Genomic DNA, 18,966 nt, shown 5'->3' with positions numbered 1-18,966 from the left:
AAACCAGGTCTAAACCAGGACTAAACCAGGTCTAAACCAGGACTAAACCAGGACTAAACCAGGTCTAAACCAGGTCATAACCAGGACTAAACCAGGTCTAAACCAGGTCTAAACCAGGACTAAACCAGGACTAAACCAGGACTAAACCAGGTCCAAACCAGGTCTAAACCAGGTCTAAACCAGGACTAAACCAGGTCTAAACCAGGACTAAACCAGGACTAAACCAGGACTAAACCAGGTCTAAACCAGGACTAAACCAGGTCTAAACCAGGACTAAACCAGGTCTAAACCAGGTCTAAACCAGGTCTAAACCAGGACTAAACCAGGTCTAAACAAGGACAAGGACAAATGCAAGTCTAAACCAGGTCTAAACCAGGTCTAAACCAGGACTAAACCAGGTCTAAACCAGGTCTAAACCAGGTCTAAACCAGGTCTAAACCAGGACTAAACCAGGTCTAAACCGGGTCTAAACCAGGTCTAAACCAGGACCAGGACCAGGACCAGACCAGGACCAGGACCAGACCAGGACCAGGACCAGGACCAGGACCAGACCAGGACCAGACCAGGACCAGGACCAGGACCAGGACCAGACCAGGACCAGACCAGGACCAGGACCAGGACCAGGACCAGGACCAGGCACTCACGTTCTCCCGCGCGCGTGGTGTTTGGACCAGGTCCGGGCCGCGCGCTTCTCCGCGATGATGGCCGCGTTTGTGTTCATCCAAAACGCGTCGGTGCCGTGCGTCCGTGGGTTTGGGCTCAGGTGCATTATTATATTTGTCTCGTGGAGGATTTGACGTGTTGATTGAATAATAATTGGTTGTTGCGCTTTTGTAACAAGTTTATCATAATTTCTCTTTAAAATAATCAGCCACATATAGGCAAGTTTATTTGTAGAGCACATTTATACACAAGGCAATTCAAAGTGCTTCACACAGCAGGAAAAATGCATTCAAATCACAAAGAAATTACATTGTTAGAGTAGAACCTGTCTCACATCTTCAGGAAGAATGTTCCAGATTTTAGCTGCATAAAACTGAAACATAGATCCATGTTTAGTCCTGACTCAGAGCACCAGCAGGAGGCCGGTCCATGTTTAGTCCTGACTCAGAGCACCAGCAGGAGGCCGGTCCATGTTTAGTCCTGACTCTGGCACCAGCAGGAGGCCGGTCCATGTTTAGTCCTGACTCTGGCACCAGCAGGAGGCCGGTCCATGTTTAGTCCTGACTCAGAGCACCAGCAGGAGGCCGGTCCATGTTTAGTCCTGACTCAGAGCACCAGCAGGAGGCCGGTCCATGTTTAGTCCTGACTCTGGCACCAGCAGGAGGCCGGTCCATGTTTAGTCCTGACTCTGGCACCAGCAGGAGGCCGGTCCATGTTTAGTCCTGACTCTGGCACCAGCAGGAGGCCGGTCCATGTTTAGTCCTGACTCTGGCACCAGCAGGAGGCCGGTCCATGTTTAGTCCTGACTCTGGCACCAGCAGGAGGCCGGTCCATGTTTAGTCCTGACTCTGGCACCAGCAGGAGGCCGCTCCATGTTTAGTCCTGACTCTGGCACCAGCAGGAGGCTGGTCCATGTTTAGTCCTGACTCTGGCACCAGCAGGAGGCCGGTCCATGTTTAGTCCTGACTCTGGCACCAGCAGGAGGCCGGTCCATGTTTAGTCCTGACTCTGGCACCAGCAGGAGGCCGGTCCATGTTTAGTCCTGACTCTGGCACCAGCAGGAGGCCGGTCCATGTTTAGTCCTGACTCTGGCACCAGCAGGAGGCCGGTCCATGTTTAGTCCTGACTCTGGCACCAGCAGGAGGCCGGTCCATGTTTAGTCCTGACTCTGGCACCAGCAGGAGGCCGGTCCATGTTTAGTCCTGACTCTGGCACCAGCAGGAGGCCGCTCCATGTTTAGTCCTGACTCTGGCACCAGCAGGAGGCCGGTCCATGTTTAGTCCTGACTCTGGCACCAGCAGGAGGCCGGTCCCTGAGGTCCTCAGAGTCCGAGATGGTTCATATGGCACTAACATGCCCAAGATGTACTTTGGTGCTAGGTATGGTGCAATATAAGACTATTGTTCAAGTAAAATCACAAAGTGTAAAGTATTACAGAGTAAAGTGAAGGTAATTTGATGGACATTTTTTTTTTTTTTTTTTAAATGCGGTACTTTTACTCTGATACTCTGCACGTCTCCAGTATTGAGTCCGTCAAGTGAGCACGAGACACAAATGTGAGCTCAGCCATAATAACTGCAATCATTACTTTTAGTTTTCATCAGTCGCACGACAAACACCCAGAAAGTCTTCATTTATTTGTCCTTGTTTTCTCTCTAAATCTAACTTTTTAATGCCATTCAGTCCTGATTTTGTCCTGGTTTATTCGATTTTAGACTTTTGACTTTTCGAGTTGAATCTTTCTGTGAGATTTGAGGAGCCCTGGACTAAACCTGGACTAAATGAGGATTATTTGGGACAAAAACTAATATCCAGACTTTGGCCCGGTCTTAGACTTTGGCCCGGTCTAAACCTCTGATATGAAACATTCCACAGCGATTAGCTTCAGCATCTCTGCCCTCCACGCGACCTTCAGCCGCTCTCAGGCTGTCTAAACTAGGCTTAGTCCTGGTTTAGTCCTAGTTTAGACCTGGTTTAGACCTGGTTTAGTCCTGGTTTAGTCCTAGTTTAGACCTGGTTTAGACCTGGTTTAGTCCTGGTTTAGTCCTAGTTTAGACCTGGTTTAGTCCTGGTTTAGTCCTGACTTAGTCCTGGTTTAGTCCTGGTTTAGTCCTGGTTTAATCCTGGTTTAGTCCTGGTTTAGTCCTGGTTTAGTCCTGGTTTAGTCCTAGTTTAGACCTGGTTTAGTCCTGGTTTAGTCCTGGTTTAGACCTGGTTTAGACCTGGTTTAGTCCTGGTTTAGTCCTAGTTTAGACCTGGTTTAGACCATGTTTAGACCTGGTTTAGACCTGGTTTAGACCTGGTTTAGACCTGGTTTAGCCCATGTTTAGACCTGGTTTAGTCCTGGTTTATTCCTGGTTTAGACCTGGTTTAGACCTGGTTTAGACCATGTTTAGTCCTGGTTTAGACCATGTTTAGTCCTGGTTTAGTCCTGGTTTAGACCTGGTTTAGTCCTGGTTTAGACCTGGTTTAGACCTGGTTTAGTCCTGGTTTAGACCTGGTTTAGACCTGGTTTAGACCTGGTTTAGTCCTGGTTTAGACCTGGTTTAGACCTGGTTTAGTCCTGGTTTAGACCTGGTTTAGACCTGGTTTAGTCCTGGTTTAGACCTGGTTTAGACCTGGTTTAGACCTGGTTTAGACCTGGTTTAGACCTGGTTTAGTCCTGGTTTAGACCTGGTTTAGACCATGTTTAGACCTGGTTTAGTCCTGGTTTAGTCCTGGTTTAGAAACAGTGTTTGAAGAAGACAATAGTATTAAAAGGTAAAGTGAGCTGAATACTGCCCCCTCCTGGTCAAAGTTGTCTGTGAACCATGTGTTATTAATGACTCATGGATTTTCAGCACAATTATATTTGTAATATTTATGAGTGACAGATGTAGAAACGTAGACAGGTTCATCAGACCCTGAACATGTACACAGAAGAATCAAATGAATCTCTCTCTCTCTCTTCCCCTCCTTCACTTCCTCTTCTCCCCTTCTCTTCCTCACCTCCTCCTCTTCCTCTCCTTCTCTTCCTCTTCCCCTGTCTCTTCCTCTCCTCCTTCTCTTCCTCTCCTCCTTCTCTTCCTCTTCTCACCTCCTCCTCTTTCTCTCCTCCTCCTCTTCCTCTCCTCCTCCTCTTTCTCTCCTCCTCCTCTTCCTCTCCTCCTTCTCTTCCTCTTCCCCTCTCTCTTCCTCTCCTCCTTCTCTTCCTCTTCTCCCCTCCTCTTTCTCTCCTCTTCCTCTTCCCCTCTCTCTTCCTCTCCTCCTTCCCTTCCTCTTCTCCCCTCCTCCTCTTCCTCTCCTCCTTCCCTTCCTCTTCTCCCCTCCTCCTCTTCCTCTCCTCCTTCTCTTCCTCTTCCCGTCTCTCTTCCTCCCTTCACTCCCTCCCTACTCTACTATTCTTCTCTCTCCTTTCTCTCCTCCTTTTCTATTTTTGCTGACTCTTCTCTTTGAGGAACAACACTTCTCTTTCATTTTTCCTGTTTTCTCTGTTTATTCATTTAAACATACAGCAACAAAAACATACATAAAACAAATTGATCTATGCAAAGAAAATATGTACAACATAACCACACAGAGAATGCATGCAAAGGGCCCTGAGACCATCTCACACATAACTGCAGGTGCAGATGCTGCAGGGACAGCAGACATGGAGCGCCACCATGTGGCTGACATAGTGAACAGAAACATCTGTGCAAAGTACAGGCTGGAGACCCAAAGGACAAAGTGGAAACACCTCCAAAGGTGGTGAAGAACGACCGAGCCAAGGTCCTCTGGGACTTCCAGATACGGACAGACAGAATGGTAATTGAACCAACCGGACATAGTGGTGGTCTCAAGGGTCAGAGGAAAGCCGTGGTGGTCTCAAGGGTCAGAGGAAAGCCGTGGTGGTCTCAAGGGTCAGAGGAAAGCCCTGGTGGTCTCAAGGGTCAGAAGAAAGCCGTGGTGGTCTCAAGGGTCAGAGGAAAGCCCTGGTGGTGGACATTGCAGTTCATGGGATGGAAACATCCGGAAAAAGGAACATGAGAAACTAGAGAAATCCCAAGGCCTCAGAGAGGAGCTGGAGAAGGTCTGGAGCGTGAAGGTTTCGGTGGTGCCCGTAGTGACCGGAGCACTTGAGGCAGTGACCCCCAAACTGGAGGAATGACCCCCAAACTGGAGGAATGACCCCCAAACTGGAGGAATGACCCCCAAACTGGAGGAATGACCCCCAAACTGGAGGAATGACCCCCAAACTGGAACGGCTTGAGCAGATCCCAGGAAAAACATCAGACATCTCGGTCCAGAAAAGTGCAGGAACAACAAAGATGCTGAAGAACCCTCAAGCTCCCAGATAGAGGACTCAGGATTGGTAAAAAATAAAATGAGCAGGTAATGACTTAGCATCCAAAGGAAAACAGGATTAACACATAATGGCAAAAAGGCCCAGTTTGTCCATTGTCTAAATCAAGTCCAAACTAGGATTAAACCAGGACAAAACCAGGACAAAACCAGGACAAAACCAGGTCTAAACTAGGATTAAACGTTCTGTTCTGTCCACAGAAGAGGCCTGGTGTGAAGCCCGTCCCTTGAGGAGCAGCTGCTGCTCTGAAGTCATGCAGTGTTCGTGGAAGTCCGTAGTGCTCTTGGCGTTGGCGTCGGTGGCCATCCAGTACACGGCCATACGATCTTTGACCTCCACCTCTTACCTGCTGTGCCCCGCCCACTCCAACAGCAGCTCCACCCCCTTCTCCACTGACCCCGCCTTTGAGCGCGAGGACCTGAGGTGAGACTCTTTATAGACTATTAGTGTTGGGATCTACTTTTGTGGACATTGGTCATTTATATTTTGTAGACGTGCCACAAAGAAAATACATTGAAGGCTTGTAATTTTCACTTTTCTTTTTTTTCTTTTCTATTTTCCTTTATTGACCCTGCCCATGTTTCCCTCTGTTCCCACGTGATAGGCACTTTGTCCCACAGGGGCGGAGACCAGGCACAGCCCTGTCTAACTCCCCTTTCCAGAGTCAGTGGATCTGTCAGATGACCATTGATTTTAATTCTTGAAGTTGGACCATCGTAAAGAGCCCCAATATTTCTTATAATTAAATTGTCTATTTGAAATTTGTTTAGCACTTTATGCTCATTGTGTGTAAAGATACGTGTACGTCTTATGTCGTCTTGTGTTTGTCGTTTGTCATGAATCCTGTCTGATCTTTGTGGATTAAGTTGAAATTGAGGTGTATAAACGATATTTCACATTCAGAATAGAAATAGTCTCTATGGTCTTTTGGTCTCAGGGACATTATGGCCTCTTTCACACTAGGAGGGGAGGAGTTTTATTACGTGCAAGTTAAAAGTTTATAAAAGTAAAATAGTAAGTGTGTCTTTAGAGCTTTATAACACTCTGAGGTGTGTCTTTAGAGCTTTATAACACTCTGAGGTGTGTCTTTAGCGCTTTATACCACTCTGAGGTGTGTCTTTAGAGCTTTATACACTCTGAGGTGTGTCTTTAGAGCTTTATACCACTCTGAGGTGTGTCTTTAGAGCTTTATACACTCTGAGGTGTGTCTTTAGAGCTTTATAACACTCTGAGGTGTGTCTTTAGCGCTTTATACCACTCTGAGGTGTGTCTTTAGAGCTTTATACCACTCTGAGGTGTGTCTTTAGAGCTTTATACCGCTCTGAGGTGTGTCTTTAGAGCTTTATAACACTCTGAGGTGTGTCTTTAGAGCTTTATACCGCTCTGAGGTGTGTCTTTAGAGCTTTATACCACTCTGAGGTGTGTCTTTAGAGCTTTATACCGCTCTGAGGTGTGTCTTTAGAGCTTTATAACACTCTGAGGTGTGTCTTTAGAGCTTTATACCACTCTGAGGTGTGTCTTTAGAGCTTTATACCAATCTGAGGTGTGTCTTTAGAGCTTTATACACTCTGAGGTGTGTCTTTAGAGCTTTATACACTCTGAGGTGTGTCTTTAGAGCTTTATACCACTCTGAGGTGTGTCTTTAGAGCTTTATACCACTCTGAGGTGTGTCTTTAGAGCTTTATACCGCTCTGAGGTGTGTCTTTAGAGCTTTATACACTCTGAGGTGTGTCTTTAGAGCTTTATACCACTCTGAGGTGTGTCTTTAGAGCTTTATACACTCTGAGGTGTGTCTTTAGAGCTTTATACACTCTGAGGTGTGTCTTTAGAGCTTTATACACTCTGAGGTGTGTCTTTAGAGCTTTATACACTCTGAGGTGTGTCTTTAGAGCTTTATAACACTCTGAGGTGTGTCTTTAGAGCTTTATACACTCTGAGGTGTGTCTTTAGAGCTTTATACCACTCTGAGGTGTGTCTTTAGAGCTTTATACACTCTGAGGTGTGTCTTTAGAGCTTTATAACACTCTGAGGTGTGTCTTTAGAGCTTTATACACTCTGAGGTGTGTCTTTAGAGCTTTATAACACTCTGAGGTGTGTCTTTAGAGCTTTATACACTCTGAGGTGTGTCTTTAGAGCTTTATACACTCTGAGGTGTGTCTTTAGAGCTTTATACACTCTGAGGTGTGTCTTTAGAGCTTTATAACACTCTGAGGTGTGTCTTTAGAGCTTTATACACTCTGAGGTGTGTCTTTAGAGCTTTATACCACTCTGAGGTGTGTCTTTAGAGCTTTATACACTCTGAGGTGTGTCTTTAGAGCTTTATACACTCTGAGGTGTGTCTTTAGAGCTTTATAACACTCTGAGGTGTGTCTTTAGAGCTTTATACCACTCTGAGGTGTGTCTTTAGCGCTTTATAACACTCTGAGGTGTGTCTTTAGAGCTTTATACCACTCTGAGGTGTGTCTTTAGCGCTTTATACCGCTCTGAGGTATGTCTTAGAGCTTTATATCACTCGATCCTAATTTGTCTTTATTGAAGATAAAGAAATACTCTATTCTGGAATAGATTGCATGTGGATAAGAACATCCCCCTAGGGTTCATTTCCCTGCAGATGTCAGTCAGATGTCTATATTCTTCATTTATTTACAGATCTTCTTATTTATTGTTCTTCCAGTTCCTTTCAAATTTGACACGTCCAATGTAGGTTGGATGTGGAAGAGTCCAATCGCCACCACGGATGAGGGTTCCCTCAGAGTGGTTCACAATCAGGTCCATAATATCTGAACAGAAGGTGAGGTATAGATGCTATAGAAGCAGAGTGAATCCTTCCTTTAGTCAGTACATATCTGTCCTTTTTGTCTTTGCATTCAAAACTCTGTTCAAAGCTTTTCAGTTTGAAATAAGTATTTCTGTTTTACAGATTCAAACTCTCTCTTATGTTTGCCTCTGTATGATGAATAATACAATTTGTTTTATAACAAAGTTTGGTTAGTTTTTGATGTTCAATGTTATTTAAATGAGTCTCTTATAAAAATGTCTATTTTTGATCGTTTGATGGGGCTCAATACGTCGTTAACGTTAGAGGAAGCCACGAGCACTTATCAGATGCCATTGGATCGATCGTATGGATTTTGCCATCGATAGATTCTGAACGATTTTAGACGCTCTGGTCGAGCACAACAAATGAACTTAAGAACCCAGTCCACCACGCCCCTAACACCTCCCAGTCCACCACGCCCCTAACACCTCCCAGTCCACCACGCCCCTAACACCTCCCAGTCCACCACGCCCCTAACACCTCCCAGTCCACCACGCCCCTAACACCTCCCAGTCCACCACGCCCCTAACACCTCCCAGTCCACCACGCCCCTAACACCTCCCAGTCCACCACGCCCCTAACACCTCCCAGTCCACCACGCCCCTAACACCTCCCAGTCCACCACGCCCCTAACACCTTCCAGTCCACCACGCCCCGACTCTAACACCTTCTCTCACCTGCCCAAAAACCTTAAGCTTAATGTAAAACATAAAGAGGAGCCTTTCTGTGGAAGCGACTCTCGGTGGTGGAGTGAACAGCACATATGCCGGGCTCCATCTCGGTGGTGGAGTGAACAGCACATATGCCGGGCTCCATCTCGGTGGTGGAGTGAACAGCACATATGCCGGGCTCCATCTCGGTGGTGGAGTGAACAGCACATATGCCGGGCTCCATCTCGGTGGTGGAGTGAACAGCACATATGCCGGGCTCCATCTCGGTGGTGGAGTGAACAGCACATATGCCAGGCTCCATGTGCAGCTTTACCTGTTCATATTCTCCAGTCTGTGATAAAAGTGGACATGCCATCTAGAGATAAAGCCTCCTTGAGTCACTCAGTATTCTTAGTACAATGTAAATGTCACAGAATATGTCTTTTCTTGGGCAGAGACGGCTGTGATGAGGGGCACCTGCCAAACTCCACACGCAGGACGCAGGTGCTGCTCCTGACCACCACTCGCTGTGGCTCCACCTTCATTGGGCAGCTCTTGAACCAGCACCCTGACATCTTCTACCTGTTTGAGCCGCTCTACCACGTCCAGGCCTCCATCATCCCACGCATCCACCTGCCATCTGACAGACAGGTAAGATGCACCTGCCATGCCTGCTCTAGGACAGACAAGTAAGATGCACCTGCCATGCCTGCCCCTGGACAGACAGGTAAGATGCACCTGCCATGCCTGCCCCAGGACAGACAGGTAAGATGCACCTGCCATGCCTGCCCCAGGACAGACAGGTAAGATGCACCTGCCATGCCTGCCCCTGGACAGACAGGTAAGATGCACCTGCCATGCCTGCCCCAGGACAGACAGGTAAGATGCACCTGCCATGCCTGCCCCTGGACAGACAGGTAAGATGCACCTGCCATGCCTGCCCCAGGACAGACAGGTAAGATGCACCTGCCATGCCTGCCCCAGGACAGACAGGTAAGATGCACCTGCCATGCCTGCCCCAGGACAGACAGGTAAGATGCACCTGCCATGCCTGGCCCTTTGTGATCAGTTCAGTTCATTATCAGACTTTGTTTCAGTGTCGTTGCTGGACAGGTTTCTGCCGTCCTCGTCAGAAGTGTCACATGTTACTGTGACGTCTTCCTTCTTGGAGAAGTAGAACGACAGAGACAGAGAGTTCAACCCATCATCATGATTTTACAGTCGATGATCCCACAGTGGCACTTGTTTTTCTCTATGACCCAGACACAGAAGTGGTTCTTGAGCTGTTGGTGTTCTACTTTTCACTCGTAAACATCATTTGATGATCTTTATGTTCTTGATCTATTCTGTCCTTGGCATGTTGTAATTGGATGTGTTTGATTGGAGAGCTGATGATGTGTTTGTTCATGGCCCGTCGTGCTCTCTGAGATCCTCCTGGCGGATCGCAGTGTCACCATTGTCCCATTTAGCTTTTCTATTTAAATCAGCTGAAGAGCAGAAGAGTAACATCATGTGACACTTGCAGGTCTGACTGTACCAACCCTAAACTTTGATGATCCTTCTCATGCTCTGACTTTCTCTCCTCTCTTCAGGTGATGCTGGGGGCCAGTCGTGACCTCTTGTGGAGCCTGTTCCAGTGCGACCTTTACGCCCTAGAGAGCTACATCCGTCCCGCCCCGACCAACCACATGCTGGACAACTTGTTCCGCCACAGCGCCAGCCGCACCCTGTGCCAGCAGCCCGTGTGCCAGGCCTTCAAACCCGGCGACACGTGGGAGGAGTGGCAATGCAAGAAGAAGTGTCACCCGCTCAACCTGACGCTGGCGGCTCAGGTCTGCCGCAAGAAGCCCCACGTGGCCCTGAAGACGGTGAGTTCAGTCAAGTTCTGTCCAAGGAAATCAAGACCAATCTTTGCTGAAGCTGCACAAGAGCTGCCTGAGTTTGTCTTAAATTATTCAATAGAAATTTCATTTCAAAACCCAAGGTTTTTCGACTGGAAATGTTCCTTATCAAATCATATTTCTGCTGTACTAAAACGTCGGTGCATTTTTGAGACAATGTGAACTCAATGACGTGAAATGGTGCTTGATCAAGCACGAGTTCCCCGTGTGGAGCAGTAGGTGTCTGCACATCACAGATGGAGTCGATGAATGTCCAGTTGGGAGGTGGAGACCGGCAGAGAAAATACTGACCCTTCTGCTAATCAATCTGCGGTCTACGGACCCTTTGTGTGAAGTGAAGCACCAGTGTACCTGATTCAACAGTTTGTGATTGATTCGTAACAGCTGAAGAGTCTGCCTAATAATGTGGGCACACGAGGAGATTCAAAAGGACAGTGATTGTGATTGTATAAGATCACTGTGCCATTCTTCTGTGATCGCTTTGACCAGGAACTTTGACGTTGGTCACAAAATCTTTCAAAAATCAACTTTTATTTTTGGTAAACTAAACTTTTTAATGCTTTATTCTCATAGTATTACAACTTTGTTATTCACATTTTCTTAAAATTACGAATTTAATGTCAATATTTTACATACACCTGCATATTTTATATTTTTAATGAGACCTGAACCTGATGAACATTTTCTATTGACTTATTTACAGATCAGGTAAAAACACAGCCCGAGTGCTGCACATAAATAACAATTTCAATGTTTCCCTCGAGTAAAGCACTGAATATCTCCTTTATAACTGTCTAAAAGCAGCTGAACATTTCTAACTCTTTTCCTCTTGTTGCAGGTGCGGGTGCCGGTGGTGGGAGACCTGCGCCCCCTGCTGGCAGACCCTCGCCTCAACATTAAAGTGATCCAGCTGGTGCGAGACCCTCGGGGGATCCTCAGCTCCAGGATCGAGACCTTCCGGGACCTATACCGGCTCTGGGGCATCTGGCAGGCCACAGGACGACGCCCGCACACCCTCGAGACCCGGCAGTTTACCACCATCTGTGACGACTTCTACAGCTCCGTGTCCACCGCACTGAGCCGCCCCGCCTGGCTCAGGGGAAGGTACTGACCACTGAACCAGGACTGGACCAGGGCTGGACCAGGGCTGGACCAGGGCTGGACCAGGGCTAGACCAGGGCTGGACCAGAGCTAGACCAGGGCTGGACCAGAGCTAGACCAGGGCTGGTCCAGGGATGGACCAGGGCTGGACCAGGGCTGGACCAGACTAGTCCTTAAGCAGGATTAAACCAGGGCCAGCCTAAAGTAGGACTAGTCCAGAGGCCTGGACTATGAAGCTTGTTGAACTTATCCTGGATCAATTTCTCTTTAACTCAGTCATGAGCGTCTCTGCAGAAGTCGTACTATGAAATGGGTTCACAACTGGTGGAATAGAAGGTTTATGCAGAATTGTCTTCACCCTCCGAGACAACTGCTGTTGTGATTTTGGGTGTTACAAAAATAAATTGAATTGAACTGCAAGCCCCTGGAGGATTCTACACCTTGATGTTCACTGGACTAAAGAGGCACCAGCAGCTTCAAATACCTGTTAGCTGCTTTGTAATTGGATTTTATCAACTGCTCTCTTAATCTGATGTATTTGTCTGGCAGAAAACTTCCTCATTGTGTGTCAGGTGTCACAAAACGGCAGGCAAGAACCCAATAGCACGACACAGGAAACAGTTCAGGTGTAGAAATAGGGTTTTAATTATAAGCAGAGATCAAACGAGGTAGTAACTCGCTTAGCAAACAAATCCAGTAGGAGCAGGCAAAAGAGAAGGTCCAAAGTCCAAAAGGGCAGGTCAATACACGAGAAGGCAGGATCAGAATCAGAATAACAGGTGCTGGATAGCCAGGGAAACACACTAAACCAGGGGTGCCCACACATTTTCACGAGCTACTTTTATATTCGACAAAGCCCGAAGATCCACCTATAGATCTAAATTATTGCATATTTTAGTATTATTTTTATTTTCAGTATTAAAAAAGCTTTTATTTTTGTTTGACCATAATTAGGCTATAGAAACACAATGTAGGCTTTCATTATAGCCTAATATTGTTTATCTAATACAAATGTGCAATATAAAAAGAAGAGAGAAAATCTGCTATTTAACAAGACAATTTAATTTATTATTTTGAAAATAAAATATACTGACCACAACTACGCTAAATGAAATAAGGTTGAGCTTAACCAAAACTTCCCCTCTCCTTCCTCTGTGTTACACAGCTGCGCGCGGCCTGCGCTTCGCTGATTGGCTGGCTGATGCTGAACACTCCAAGCTTTCTGATTAGTTGTTGTGGCACTGATTGACCAATGAAAAAAAAACTAAAGCCTGGTTGAAGTTGTGACATTGAGCCTTTATCTGCACAAATCTGTGTGTGCTCTGAATCAGCTACAAATATCTTAATAGTACGATAATCCGGCTAATATCTAAGATTTTCATACCTTGTCAAAGGCATTCAACTGTTTCACTTCTTCTGTCCCATAGTGCTTGAAAATGTTGGTCCGCTTAATATTATGGAACGTGGCAAACTACTGAGACAGACAACCATCCACGAGATTCACTGGAAAACAAATACAAATGACTTTTATTACACTTGAACACAATTAGCATAATCATTTGGAACGTGGTGTATTCTTGTCTCTGATTGGTCAAAGAGTTGTCTTCTCACCTGATTGTGGCATTTAACCCGGAGCAGGTTCTGATTTCACGGCTTGTTGCCATCGAGATCTGTCTGTTTAGTTTTGTAGCACTGCAAAATCAGGGCTAACGCCGACGTTAACTCGCTAACCCTCGAATCCAGCCACGTGCAAGTCTAAAACAGGACTGAACCGGGGTTAAACCACCAAACCAGGATCAAAACCAGGACAAAAACAGAGCTAACCCAGAGCTAACCCAGAGCTAAACCAGAGCTAACCCTGAGTTAACCCAGACCTAAAGCAGAGCTGAACCCAGAACAAACCCGGAGCTAAATTGGAGCTAAACCAGGCTAAAAAAGGGGCTGAATCTGAAGTAAACTAGGACTGAACCAGGATTTACCCAGGACCAATTATTGACCAAACCAAGAATGACCCATAGAATCTCTGTCATGACCCCTCTTTCCTCTAGGTACATGCTGGTGCGCTACGAGGACCTGTCCAGAAGCCCTCTGCAGAAGACCAAGGAGATCTACGACTTTGTGGGTCTGGCCATGACTCCGAGCGTGGAGGAGTGGATCCGCGTGAACACCAGAGCCACCAACGACGCCCAGGCCAAGGACAAGTTCGGAACGATGCGCGACTCGGCGGCCAACGCGGAGAGCTGGCGTCTGAAGCTGCCCTTGGACATGGTGGAGTACAGCCAGGGCGCGTGTCAGAGAGCGCTGAGGCAGCTGGGATACCGCGAGGTCCAGTCCGCCGACGAGCTCAGGAACATGAACATTTCCCTGGTCCAGGAGAAAACTTTTGTACCGTTTTTGTAGAACGAAGAGGACTATTTTTGATACGCATTGTTGCCTTATGTTCCTCTGTCTGTGTTGAGTTTAACACGCTCTACATCCGCGAGGACAGAGCGAGCACGACCAGCACAAAGCACAACTCGGTAACTCGCTTTGAATCTTCACAGTGGTTCTGCCCAGTGCCATCAGAGAAGTTATTTTACAGCTCTGTCACTGCTTTTAATCCAGCCTTTTTTCAATCGCCTTTGGACACTTTAAATGGTACATATGAATCATTTAGTTTATTGAGCTTTTAATAACATTTTTATGACATTGTTCCCTCATCAAAACGTTTGTTTGATGAATCCTGTTCACACACACTTTAGAGTTTCACACATTCACGACTTTGTCAAAGGTAGAGATCGTTCTGATGTTCATTTCAGATGCGCGCAAACATTACCAGCTAACCCTTGTTAGGTATTGTTTATAGTTTTAGTATATGGCAGTAGCGTGTGGTGACTTTTATGGATGGGCAAGCAGACTTGGGTGTTCAATATTTAGTGGATAAGGCAAAAGTAAAAACAAAGTGGGGCTTTGAACCCCAGCCTCCCACATAAAGGGCAAAGGCCTTTCCTACTGAGCTAAACTGAGCTGATAAGATTAAATAATCTGACAAGCAAGCGTTGCTGCTGCTTCACTTCCCCTCTGCACATGCTCAGTTAGAGCTTCACTTCTCCTCTGCACATGCTCAGTTAGAACTTCACTTCTCCTCTGCACATGCTCAGTTAGAGCTTCACTTCTCCTCTGCACATGCTCAGTTAGAACTTCACTTCTCCTCTGCACATGCTCAGTTAGAGTTTCTCTTCTCCTCTGCACATGCTCAGTTAGAGCTTCACTTCTCCTCTGCACATGCTCAGTTAGAACTTCACTTCTCCTCTGCACATGCTCAGTTAGAGCTTCACTTCTCCTCTGCACATGCTCAGTTAGAACTTCACTTCTCTGCACATGCTCAGTTAGGGCTTCTCTTCTCCTCTGCACATGCTCAGTTAGAGCTTCTCTTCTCCTCTGCACATGCTCAGTTAGAACTTCACTTCTCTGCACATGCTCAGTTAGGGCTTCTCTTCTCCTCTGCACATGCTCAGTTAGAGCTTCACTTCTCCTCTGCACATGCTCAGTTAGGGCTTCTCTTCTCCGCTGCACATGCTCAGTTAGGGCTTCTTAACACGGTCACAAAATAAGAACCATGCTTCCTGTGCAGTACTCCCCTGTGGCCTGTAGAGGCCACTAAAAATACTGTGAGTTCAACCACAGCAGCAGAATTGAGGGGAAAATGGGTAAATTTGGATATATTTTAGAACAGTTCACACATAGTGACACACGGTAATTTTAGATTTTATTGGCCAATCACTGATTGCCTTGATTGCCCTGACCGCACGCCACTGGTATACGGCAAAAAAAGAAGAGGACTCATGTTTTTGATGAGGGAACATTATACCATCACGAAGCTTAACAAACTCAGTTTTGTAGAATACAGAGCTGTTAACATTGCACAAAAACACTTTAAGTCTTACCGAGTTCTGCTTTAAATTTCTGAAACACTTTTTTGTCCTGAAGTAAAAACAGTCGGATGAAGCCCATTGACTGCATGTCTTCACGTGTTCACACTCTGTGACTTTGGAGAACTTTATTTTGACAGTAGCACTTACAATTAAAGGTACACTTCTCTACACGAGTGTGACTTCAGAATGTTACTTCTTTTGAGTAGTTTTGACTCATTTTTATGACTGCTGTAAACATATTTTAATTCATTCAGTTAAATTTTCTTTGAGTGGAAATTTCTCTGTCCGAAAAAAGGTTTTGGTTAGTCACAGTTTGGATGTGGTGAATGTACAAAGTGTGAACGAACCTCTTAATCATGGAAGAGTATTACTGTTCATGCAACAGAGCGGTGCCATGTTTGAAGAGAATTGGGTATTTACAAAATTACAGGAGTGATATGTTTTAAAATGGTATAGGTCTGCATTCTAAAGGACCGTTAGTGTCAGCCTCTGAACATCACACACTGAAAAACTACCTGAGCACACGAGAGTAAAGCCAGCGCCACGTTAGAAAACATCATGTGCACAAGTGTGTATCGTAGCTCATATAGACGCAGCAATTAGCCAAAATGTGCATAAATGCTAACGACCACATTTTAAAAATCATTACTGGACCAATCCCACCAGTTTGACAATGAATACCGCGGTTGATGCATTGACTGGAGCTGGAGTATCTCATGACGATCAGGTTTTTTTTAATGTCTTCTGGTTTTGTTTGTATCCATGTGAACATAGCATCCTGACTTCAGTATTCTTATGAGAAACAGGAATATTCCCATAGATCGGATAGAATCCAGCAAACTCTGGCATGAAAACGCAACATCTAGATTTCTCACCTGTCTGTACTTAACATGTCGATCGATTAGTCGACTAAAACGTGGGTGTGACAAAAGCTCTGAAAACTGTTACGTATCTCTATGTATCTTCCCCCAAACTTCCCTCAGAAGAGTGAGCAAAATCCCTCATACCTGCAGGAATGATCCACTGTGGGAAAAGATTTGGTTGAATCATTTGGACTTTTTAGAAAAACAAGATGTTTCAACTCTAATCCAAGAGTCATTCTCAATCTGTAGATTTAGTCTGAGAACTCAGATATTTATCCTACTGCGGGGCTTACTCAGGTATTGCAGCTCCTCATCACTGATGAGTACCTGATTAACATCTGAATGGCCAGGTCTGGTCCCGCCCCAGGGCTTCAGAATGCTGCTGTACACTGCCAAAAGATTGAACCTTAAACCTCCATTTCTGTTCAAAGAAGATTTTCTTTTTAAACTAAAATGGCCTCCTTCACTCCTCTTTCACACCATCTCTTCTCCTGCCCGGAGGTTTGCTTTGGCAAAACAGAAATAGGTAAATATGAGCTAAATTAGACCAACTACATCATCTGTGCTGCCCATGGTTGTGTCATTTGTTTTGAAAGTATGAAGAGAATGTGCATGTGCTCTAAAGAGCTTGGATCTAATGTCAATAACTACTTTACACAATATTGTCCATAGAGATACACAGCTCTTTTCTTGTTTTTGTACATGTTTTTGCTCATGCTAGAACTGCTGGGACACTGGTAAACACACAATCACTCGTTTGAACGTACAGTGAGGAAAGTATTTGAACTTCCTGCGGTTTTGAAAGTTCTCTCACTTTGAAATGATGGAGGTCTGACATTTTCACCGTCGGTGAATTTCCACTGTGAGAAAAAAATCCGTAAAATCACATTGTATAATGTTAAAATAATTTATTTGTATGTTATTGTTGCAAATACGTATTTGAACACCTGAGAAAATCAATGTTAATATTTGGTTTGTTTACAGTCGTTCTTGAGCAGGTTTGCACACTCTGCAGCAGGGACTCTGGCCGGAGAACTTGCCAAATCGCAGGGTGTTCAAATACTTATTTTCCTCACTTATGTATGTTTGGTTTACCGTTAAACCAACTGTCATTCTATGATTTGCCACAACACAAACCTGAGCTCTTTTGGCTGAAATACGCTTCTGTGGAAATGTCAACTTCATTAAAGACATAAAAGTCAAATCTCCTCAAATCAAAGTAAAAATTCAGATTCATTCAAACCGATGTGTTTCTGTGGTGGAGGAAATGAAACTTTGTGCAATAAACTTGAATGTTGCAGCGACTGAAGATTCTGTCTGAGTTCTGTGTCCAAACTGGGATGAACCAGTTTCCCGAGCGTAAATCTGACTTTTTGTTTCATCCTCCTAAACGTGTGCACTAAAACTCCTACAAACTACAGGGATGTGGGGATTCAGGGTTAGGAGAACCACCCTATTCATCACATGTTAGCATCTTTTTGTTTTCGTCTGCGTCATAGTTCATCGAAAAACGAGTGTCGGATGGCGCGAGCTCTGTTTGTTTTGGATGTGGACAAAGATAGAGCATGTCCATCCATCCATGGCAAGGCAAGGCAAGTTTATTTGTAGAGCACATTTCATACACAAGGCAATTAAAAGTGCTTCACAGCAGGAAAAATGCATTCAAATCACAAAGAAATTACAGAAACAGAAATACAATAAAATTAACTAAATTAAAAATTATCAATCCAACTGATTTTCTAAACTAATAAAATCACAAACAAAAGAGAAGAGTGCAAAGATAAAAATTAACTACAATAAAATTAACTAAATTAAAAATTATCAATCCAACTGATTTTCTAAACTAATAAAATCACAAACAAAAGAGAAGAGTGCAAAGAAAAAATCCTTTCAGTCATATGCGCAGCTAAACAAAACTGTTTTTAGCTTAGATTTGAACATTGTCAGAGTAGAACCTGTCTCACATCTTCAGGAAGACTGTTCCAGATTTTAGCTGCATAAAACTGAAACGCAGATTCCCCATGTTTTGTCCTGACTCTGGGCACCAGCAGGAGGCCGGTCCCTGAGGTCCTCAGAGTCCGAGATGGTTCATATGGCACTAACATATCCAAGATGTACTTTGGTGCTAGGCCATGGAGAGACTTGTACACAAGCAGAGCTGCTTTAAAGTCTATTCTCTGAGCCACAGGAGCCAGTGCAGAGACCTGAGAACAGGACTAATGTGATCATACTTCCTTGTTCTAGTCAGGACCTGAGCAGCAGCGTTCTGGATGTACTGCAGCTGTTTTACAGCTCGTTTGGAGAGACCAGTGAGCAGGCCGTTACAGTAGTCTAATCTACTGGAGACAAACGCATGGATAAGTCTCTCTAAATCTGGTTTTGACACTATATTTTTGATTTTGGCAATGTTTTTTAGATGGTAAAAAGCTGCTGATGTTATTGATTTGACGTGGCTATTAAAGTTCAAGTCTGAGTCCATTATTACCCCCAGATTTCTAATTTGGTTTGTAGGTTTTAGAGCGAGACTCTGGAGGTGACCGCTAACACTTTCTCTTTGTTTCTGTGGCCAAAAACGATTATTTCAGTCTTGTCTGAGTTCAGCTGGAGAAAGTTGTTTTGCATCCACAAACTGATCTGTTGGATGCAGTGACAGAGTGAATCTACTGGTCCATAGTCACCTGCCGATAGTGAAACATAGATCTGAGTGTCGTCTGCATAATTGTGATAGGACA

At 45.1% G+C, this 18,966-nt stretch overlaps 2 protein-coding genes across 3 annotated transcripts in view; both read left to right on the top strand.

Moving 5' to 3' along the window:
• chst1 (carbohydrate (keratan sulfate Gal-6) sulfotransferase 1) overlaps positions 1-14,161 on the top strand; it is an 87,824-nt gene extending 73,663 nt beyond the window's left edge. The window contains exons 2-6 of one of the 2 annotated variants that reach the window (XM_072464489.1): positions 5,188-5,410; positions 8,911-9,106; positions 10,048-10,323; positions 11,195-11,460; positions 13,506-14,159. In XM_072464489.1, the coding sequence (XP_072320590.1) occupies positions 5,241-5,410; positions 8,911-9,106; positions 10,048-10,323; positions 11,195-11,460; positions 13,506-13,857 (1,260 nt within the window). In that variant the 5' untranslated portion in view covers positions 5,188-5,240 and the 3' untranslated portion in view covers positions 13,858-14,159. Of the gene's footprint in view, positions 1-5,187; positions 5,411-8,910; positions 9,107-10,047; positions 10,324-11,194; positions 11,461-13,505 lie in introns of both variants that reach the window. The other variant, XM_072464490.1, reaches the window with a different exon arrangement.
• The window catches only part of LOC140380629 (glutamine synthetase-like), a 170,483-nt gene that overhangs the window by 15,975 nt on the left and 135,542 nt on the right, over positions 1-18,966 (top strand). The gene's annotated exons all lie outside the window — the stretch shown is intronic.

This window comes from Eucyclogobius newberryi, unplaced genomic scaffold (assembly GCF_026437365.1).
Source record: "Eucyclogobius newberryi isolate DKJ021-1_F unplaced genomic scaffold, fEucNew1.0.hap1 SCAF_5, whole genome shotgun sequence".
Classification (NCBI taxonomy): Eukaryota; Metazoa; Chordata; class Actinopteri; order Gobiiformes; family Gobiidae; genus Eucyclogobius; species Eucyclogobius newberryi.
The sequence above is the reverse complement of the archived record's forward strand: the minus strand, read 5'-3'. Positions and strand labels throughout refer to the sequence as shown.